At 39.7% G+C, this 8615-nt stretch overlaps 1 protein-coding gene and 2 non-coding genes across 3 annotated transcripts in view; all 3 read left to right on the forward strand.

Moving 5' to 3' along the window:
• The window catches only part of EIF3A (eukaryotic translation initiation factor 3 subunit A), a 54628-nt gene that overhangs the window by 19801 nt on the left and 26212 nt on the right, over positions 1-8615 (forward strand). Inside the window, exons 7-13 of the mRNA XM_037731558.1 lie at positions 1449-1620; positions 4992-5096; positions 5483-5581; positions 6656-6772; positions 6957-7142; positions 8076-8473; positions 8578-8581. Coding sequence (XP_037587486.1) covers positions 1449-1620; positions 4992-5096; positions 5483-5581; positions 6656-6772; positions 6957-7142; positions 8076-8473; positions 8578-8581 — 1081 coding nt within the window. The remainder of the gene's footprint in view (positions 1-1448; positions 1621-4991; positions 5097-5482; positions 5582-6655; positions 6773-6956; positions 7143-8075; positions 8474-8577; positions 8582-8615) is intronic.
• On the forward strand, positions 5213-5340 carry LOC119468281. The gene has a single exon (XR_005196947.1). It is a non-coding gene; the product is annotated as a small nucleolar RNA SNORA19 (small nucleolar RNA).
• On the forward strand, positions 6229-6360 carry LOC119468286. The gene has a single exon (XR_005196951.1). It is a non-coding gene; the product is annotated as a small nucleolar RNA SNORA19 (small nucleolar RNA).

The following is an 8615-nucleotide window of genomic DNA, read 5'->3' on the forward strand; positions in this document are numbered from 1 at the left end:
GGGGTTTCACCATGTTGGCCAGGATGGTCTCGATCTCTTGACCTCGTGATCCACCCGCCTCGGCCTCCCAAAGTGCTGGGATTACAGGCTTGAGCCACCGTGCCCGGCCTTATTTTGTTTTTTTCTTTCTCTCCTTTGTTCTGTTTGCCTTTCCTTTCTGATAGGATCTTGCTTCCTTGCTCAGGCTGGCGTATAGTGGTGTGATTGTAGCTCACTGCATGCATCCTTGAGCTCCTGGGCTCAGGCGATTCTAATACCTCAGTCTGCTGGGTATCAAGGACTCCCGGAGAGCACCGCTACGTCCAGCTAATGTTTATTTTTTTATTTTTTATTTTTTGTGGAGATAGGCTCTCGTTATGTTAACCTAGGCTGATCTCAAAGCTTCTGGTCTCAAATGATCTTCCTGCTTTAGCCTCCCAATGTGTTGGGATTTTTTTTTTTTTTTTTTCAGATGGAGTTTTGCTCTTGTTGCCTAGGCTGGAGTGCAATGATGCCATCTCCGTTCACTGCAACCTCTGCCTCCTGGGTTCAAGCGATTCTCCTGCCTCAGCCTCCCAAGTAGCTGGGACTACGGGCATGTGCCACCACGCCCAGCTAATTTTTGTACTTTGAGTAGATGCGGGGTTTCACCATGTTGGCCAGGATGGTCTTGATCTCCTGACTTGGTAGTCTGCCTGCTTTGGCCTACCAAAGTGTGGGATTATAGGCATGAACCACCATGCCTGGCACACTTGTGATTCTTACAGTTTTTTCTTCCTTATTGTCATTTATTTCTTTAGTTTTTTTTTTTTTTGAATATGGAGTCTCATTTTCCTGCCCAGGATGGAGTGTAGTGGCGCAATCTCAGTGCACTGCAACCTCCACCTCCTGGGTTCAAGTGATTCTCCTGCCTCAGCCTCCTGAGTTGCTGGGATATTATGGACGTCCGCCACCACCCCAGCTAACTTTTCTGTTTTTAGTAGACAGGGGGTTTCACCAGGTTGACCAGGCTGACAGCAGTATAGTGTTATCCTGACCTCAGGTAATCTGCCCGCCTCAGCCTTCCATAGTGCTGGGATTACAGGTGTGAGCCACTGCGCCCAGCCATTTCTTTAGTTTTTAAAGCTGCCTTAATTTTGTAAGGAAGCATGGGGTATATGAATCTGCCTTTTCTGCCATTTAATCACAGTCTTTTTCTGTAGCTTGAAAACACTGACAATACTGAGTGGACAGATGAAGCTCTGATTCTCCAAATATTCATTTAAACATAGTCCGTTTCTCTTACTCCCATGCTTTAATGGGATAATTTATGAGTATAGTGCACTGTGGCGATGCACACATTCTGTCACTTTCCGTACCGTAATCTTATGGTATGGGAAGCACCTTACCATAAGATTAAAGAGAAGTGCTTTCCTGCTTACCAAGTGTCATTTACAAACCTAACAGGTTTCAAACTTTGTACTTTGTAGAATGTCTACTAGAGTCCTCTTAGCCACTCTCTCCATCCCTATTACTCCTGAGCGTACGGATATTGCTCGACTTCTGGATATGGATGGCATTATAGTTGAAAAACAACGTCGCCTTGCAACGCTACTAGGTCTTCAAGCCCCACCGACACGAATTGGCCTTATTAATGATATGGTTAGTATTAATTTGCCTTTTTATAGCTTTGGGCAGAAAACTTTGTGGTCAGGTTTAATACCCATGATTAAATACTAGGAATTCTGACTCATTGCCAGGGGATTCTGATGTATAGACAGGGAAGCAGTGGTGTCAATCACTGTTCAGTTGAGGCAGTTCGCTCCAGTGAGTGAGCTGGTCTTAAATTATTGGGAGTTTTGATGTAGGAGCACGTGGGTTGGGTCTGAGGAATACTGTGGACCATTCAGCAAGAGAAGTATTGATGGGCAAGAAGGGTCATGGCTTATTTCATGGGGGCTCTAGGAAAACTGAGCTGTGTGTGGGAAATATGAAGAGGCTAGGTTTATTAGTATGTCCTCGCACTGCTATAAAGAAATAGCTGAGGCTGGGTGCGGTGGCTCATGAATGTAATCCCAGCACTTTGGGAGGCTGAATTCGGCGGATCACCTTAGTTTAGGAGTTAGAGACTAGCCTAGCCAACATGGTGAAACCCAGTCTCTACTAAAAATACAAAAATTAGCTGGGTGTGGTGGTGCATGCTTGTAATCGCAGCTACTCAGGAGGCTGAGTCAGGAGAATCTCTTGAATCCAGGAGGCGGAGGTTGCAATGAGCTGAAATCATGCCACTGCACTCTGGCCTGGGCGACAGAGTGAGACTCTGAAACAAACAATGAAACAAAAAAATACCTGAGATTGGGTAATTTATAAAGAAAACAGGTTTAATTGGCTTACGGTTCCACAGGCTGTATAGGAAGTATAGTTGCTTCTGTATCTGGGAAGGCCTCAGGAAAATTGCTATTATGGTGGAAGGTGAAGGGGAAACAGGCATGGCTTATACGGCTGGAGCAGGAGGAAGAGAGAGCGGGGGAAGGTACCACACACACTTTTTTTTTTTCCTCGAAATGGAGTCTTGCTCTGTTACGCAGGCTGGAGTGCAGTGGCACGATCTCGGCTCATTTGCAACCTCCACCTCTTGGGTTCAGGAAATTCTCCTGTCTCAGCCTCCCTGGTAGCTGGGATTACAGGCACTCACCACCATACCTAGCTAATTTTTGTATTTTTAGTAGAGACAGGGTTTCACCATCTTGGCCAGGTCTTAAACTCCTGGACTCGTGATCCACCTGCTTCAGCCTCCCAAACTGCTGGAATTACGGTATGAGCCACTGTGCCCAGCCCAGATATGTGTATCTTTTTGGTGTTTCACACTGATGGAATCTTCCTTCAGTGGAAATTGGAGTGCCTATCAATGTGCCTAGCAGATGAAACTGAAGGCAGAAGTTGTATTCCAGGGAAGCTTAGATTGTAGGGATTCTCATCATAACAGTCTGAGTTGGTGGTTATTATAATCACCTCCAGTAGATTACTTTGAGATAATAGAAAAAGGGGTAAGTACTAGAGAAAAGTATTAAGGAAAAATCAACTTGGCTGTATGTTTACCAAAAATGGAATTTAAATCATTAACAGTGCCTAATTATTCATGAATAGAGTAATTAAAGAAATCACGAAGATAATGGCAACCTCTCTTAGATATTTTTAAAATGTATTCTGAGAAAACATCTGTAGTCACTCTGGTAAAAACTAGATAAAAGGCCTAAATTTTCTGCAGTAGTCAATTTAAGAACAAATACGTTTTCTAGATAGTGGCTTTGTTCTTTTGTGACATAGTAATGCAGATCTGCTTTGTAGTTTATTTTTGCTAAGAGTTTCTACAGAGCAGCTTTTTCCTACTTTGTACCTCCATGTTTTACTCTGCTGCCACTGCCCACAGAGTCCAACTTTCTGTTTTTGGGACCAATGTAGGACTCAGTGTAATAAAGCAAGAGCAGTTTCTTGAGAAAGATTTCATTAGCCAATGTTTTAAAAATTTGCTTCTAATTTTTAAAGCTGAAGAAGTGTACCACACGGAAAGGATAATCCATGTCACCTTGCTGTTAAAGGTGATCTCTTAGACTTACATTTAATGAACTGCAATATGTTGTCCCAGAGCGAAAGACATTTACAGTTGGCTGGAAGTAGAATTTTTAAGCCACTAAAACTCTGTGAGCAAGTAATAGTGATCACTAATGGGAAGCATTGGATCAGCAGCTAGGGCATCTAAATTAGGGCCCTCATTGTGCCCCATAGAATGTAGACTTCTACAAGGGTACCTGTTAGTGTCAAGTGAATGGATTAGCTGACTGCCAAGAGTCATTTATCAACTTTTTGAGTTGATCATATATCTGAGGTCAATACCTGAGGAGAGGGCGCGATAACTGAAATTCGTGAGACAGTGTGATTCCATGATCTCAGGAAGACTCAGGTGTTCATAAGAGTGACTTTTAAATCAGAAAGCAAGCCAATTGTGTATTTTAGTGAGAAATGTAATTCAGTAGGTTATGGCAGCCTTTTACATTCCCTATTTGGAAGGTGAGCTGCATGAAGAATCTAAAATAATTTCATAGAAATGAAATTAGAGCAGGGAACTCTTTTTTTTTCTTAAAGACAGATTCCAAGTTAGTTAGGAAATTAAAAATAAATGGATGCTTATAAGGGGGAAGTATTAGACTGTTGTAGGATGTCAGTCTTGTACCCATTTTACATTGGAGTTAATCTTAGGCCTGAGTGCTGGTGTGTTTGGGTACCCTCCTTGCTTGGGGATGGGATCTGCCAACATTTGCCTCAGTTTTGTCACCCACTGTCTGTAGGAACACACTCCTGGCCTTTGCTGTGTCCCAGCAGTTATTCTGTCCTTGGGTTAACAGTTCCTAACAAATGACATATTTCTTGGTAAAATTGAAGTCCATATAAATGGGGTGATATGTGAAATTCTTCTCACATGTAAGATTATGTTTGTGACATTTACTCATGTATTCTTACATAACTTTTCTTTTTTTGAGCATTTTTGTGTATTTTATGAACACACCAACCTCCTCTTTATGAGTAAGTGAATTCTTCCCAATTTGGGGCTTTTAGAAATAGTGCAGCCATGATAATTTTTGTGTGACAATTTATGTAAAAGTAAAACTCTGTGAATCTAAAGCCTGAGCTGAAAGTGGAAAAAAAAAAGTAAACCTCTGGTATTTTCCTTGTTATTGGTAATAAACTATTCTGTTGGCCACAGTTTAATTGGTTGTGGTTGTGTGTTTTAGAGTTTCATTTCCTTTTTACATACTTCTCGCTGTAGGTTAGTGTGCATAGTATGGGGCAAGAGACCCAGCAGAGTTGTACTTGGATTCATCTTTGGTAAATTTAGAGGAGGTTGAGGCTTGGTGATTTTTTAAAATCATTTTTCAGATTTCCAATGCTATCATTTTCTTTAATTCATAGTCAGTTCAGAATCTTAGTTGGAAAATTTCCTTTGGCAGTTACAACTTTTGTTTTGCTTACTCTAGGTCAGATTTAATGTACTGCAGTATGTTGTCCCAGAAGTGAAAGACCTTTACAATTGGCTTGAAGTGGAATTTAACCCACTAAAACTCTGTGAGCGAGTCACAAAGGTAAGCCTTTGGATTTAAGTTCTTTCTGATTGTTATCACAGAGTTGGCCTTATTGCAATTTTGGGTTGTACTGGTATTTGTTAAGAAAGAAGTATTGTCCTATGTGTTAGAATTCAGTGCACATTTCATGTCTTTTTTCTTTATTTCATGAGAAAATATATTTCTGATGTGCTAAACAAACCTTTGGAGGTTAATTAGCAGTATGACTAATTTAGTTGTTGCTGTCAGTCACCTTCAAACAAGTATCAGTAGCTTCATGATACATTTTGTATTTCTCTGCTTTGGATAATGTTTTTGTATCTTAAAAAAACTGGAAGAATTTCAGATGTTTTGGTATCTGTTATTGTAGAAAGTATGATTCTCTTTCAATTTAATGAATTTTATAGGTTCTAAATTGGGTTAGGGAACAACCTGAAAAGGAACCGGAATTGCAACAGTATGTGCCACAACTGCAGAACAACACCATCCTCCGCCTTCTGCAGCAGGTACAAATTAAAAAAGGTTTTGTGGAAGAACTGGAGTTTTCTTGTTTGTGTGTACTGATCATGAAACTAAAAACTGGAAAAATCTAGAACTGTTTAGGAAGTGAGAACCTCCGTTCTGCCCTTGCCAAAAATTAGTCTCATACTACTTATTAACTTGAAAAATGGGATAACTGTATTTACACATTTTGTAACTGACTTTTTTTTTTTTTTGGCTGAACACTGTCTTTGGGCATCTTTCCTTGTTAGTAATGTAGGGCTACCTTATTCCTTTTAAGATACCGTGGTTTATTCAGACTCTCTTGATGAAAACCTGTATTACTAGATTTTTTTTTTCCTGTTAAAAATCTTGTAGCATTGAGCATCTTTCATACATGTATCTTTGCATACTTCTATTACTTTCTGTGGCATAAGAAGTGGAATTAGTCGTAGGGGATATGCATTTAAAGCTTTAATAGCTATTCAGAAGCCTGGATTGTAGATCCTCCCACCATTAGTGAGTGAGACAGCCTTTTCATATATTTTAGTCCAGGGACTTGAGTAAGTTTTAATGTTTTGGCTTATAATGGGGGCTTAAGTACTCCCATTTTGTTTTTCATTTGTTTCATTTGGGAAGGAAGGCTTTTTATTATATTTTTACCTCAGTATTTGTGCACATTTCATTGACCTGCTTTCTTTTGTACATGTGAGCAGTGTTATTTCTTCTGTGCTATACAAATAGTTGAAGGCTAATTAGCAGTATAACTATAAATAGTAATGCTGCCAGTCTCCTTCAGACAAAAAATATCTAAGAAGTGTTTATAAATATATTCGGTAAGTGGTAGATTTTTTGTTTTTTTTTAATTTTACGAAAACTAGGATTTCAAAAGATTATAGGTTTGAGGAATAGTATGATAATAGTTCTCAAAGCATGAGGTTTGGGGTTGATAGTCTGGGATTAGAATTCTGGCTTTAACAATGTACTGCTAACATAATTCCCTGGCATAATTTCTACTTCCCATGATTGTCATGAGATTGCGTATAAAAAGTGCTGAAAAAATAGTGGTTAGTGTTATTAACGCTGTGTTTTCTATGCAGGTGGCACAGATTTATCAGAGCATTGAGTTTTCTCGTTTGACTTCTCTGGTTCCTTTTGTTGATGCTTTCCAACTGGAACGGGCCATAGTAGATGCAGCCAGGCATTGCGACTTGCAGGTGGGTATGTGCTATAAGGGGACAGGTGCAAGGCCCTTGAGGACTGGAAAGACACATATCCTTTGTTTATCATTTTAAAGTTTACTGAGTGAACTTTTCTAGCTTTTGTATATGACTTTTTTTGTTACTTTTTTGACTTCATGCTTAGATATGGATTTAACCATTTATAATTTAATTTTCAAAGGTTCGTATTGATCACACTTCTCGTACCCTGAGTTTTGGATCTGATTTGAATTATGCTACTCGAGAAGATGCTCCGATTGGTCCTCATTTGCAAAGCATGCCTTCAGAGCAGATAAGAAACCAGCTGACAGCCATGTCCTCAGTACTTGCAAAAGCACTTGAAGTCATTAAGCCAGCTCATATACTGGTATGCATCTTCCTGGGGAAATAAATCGCAGAAGTTTTGAGGGACTCTTATGCCATGTCTTTCACAAAAAGGTTTGAGATGATATCTAAGAGAAGGGATTTATGATATATTTTCTATAGAATTGTACTTGGTAGAATTCTGTAGAAGTAGAATTCTATAGAATTGTTACTTTATCAAATACACAAACCATTGAGCTTTCTTCCACTGAATAAAATATTATTACTCTGTATAGGTAATGTAATAGTGTGGATTATGTTACAGAAGCAACAGAGTGGACATACGATTTCTCAAAGAGGAAGTATAATGATTGGATTTTTCCCTCCTGCTTCTTTCTTTCTTTCCTTCTGTATTTATTTGTTTGTTTGAGATGGAGTCTCACTGTGTCACTTAGGCTGGAGTGTAGTGGCGCCATTTTGTCTCACTACAGTCTCTACCACCTGGGTTCAAGTGATTTTTGTGCGTCAGTCTCTTGTGTAGCTGGGACTACAGGCACGCACCATATGCCCTGCTAATGTTTTGTATTTTTGGTAGAGATGGGGTTTTACCATGTTGGCCAGGCTGGTCTGAAACTCCTGGCCTCAACCCACCTTGGCCTCCCGAAGTGCTGGGGTTACAGGCGTGAGCTATTGCCTGTAACAAGTTATTTCTTCTTTGTGAGCTCTGTTAATGAACACCTAAGGTAAGTTTGGTGCAGAGAAAAGTTGTCTTAGCTAGGAGAGCTGCTTTAGCTGCGTCCTTGCTATTAAAAGACTGAATAGGAGCAACACCATAGCATTTGATACTGAAAACAAACAGCTTGGATAGTGTCATCTTCCAATATCAAATGCAGATACATAGAAAGGCAATGCATCAGGGTTACTTTGTAATTTCTTTATGCCTACTACCAGAGAATATTAATTTTGGTCATTTTTCAAAATTCATTTGTTTTCGAAGCAAGAAAAAGAAGAACAGCATCAGTTGGCAGTTACTGCATACCTCAAAAATTCACGAAAAGAGCACCAGCGGATCCTGGCTCGCCGCCAGACAATTGAGGAAAGAAAAGAGCGCCTTGAGAGTTTGAATATTCAGCGTGAGAAAGAAGAATTGGAACAGAGGGAAGCTGAACTCCAGAAAGTACGAAAGGCTGAGGAAGAGAGGCTGCGCCAGGAAGCAAAAGAGAGAGAAAAGGAGCGTATCTTACAGGAACATGAACAAATCAAAAAGAAAACTGTCCGAGAGCGTTTGGAGCAGATCAAGAAAACAGAACTGGGTGCCAAAGCATTCAAAGATATTGACATTGAAGTATGTAGCATTTTAGTTTTATCCAGGTCTTTTATACTCTTAGAACCATAGTCCTTTGCCATTTGGTGGCTTATTTTGAGTTATCTTATGCATTTTGGTACAGCTAGCCATGACTAAATCTGTGAGTAAGCATATGTTTAATTGCTCTGTGCAGTTTTGTTGGTTTTTTTTTTTTTTTTTTTTTTTTTTTTT

Source organism: Cebus imitator, unplaced genomic scaffold (genome assembly GCF_001604975.1).
Source record: "Cebus imitator isolate Cc_AM_T3 unplaced genomic scaffold, Cebus_imitator-1.0 Scaffold406, whole genome shotgun sequence".
Classification (NCBI taxonomy): Eukaryota; Metazoa; Chordata; class Mammalia; order Primates; family Cebidae; genus Cebus; species Cebus imitator.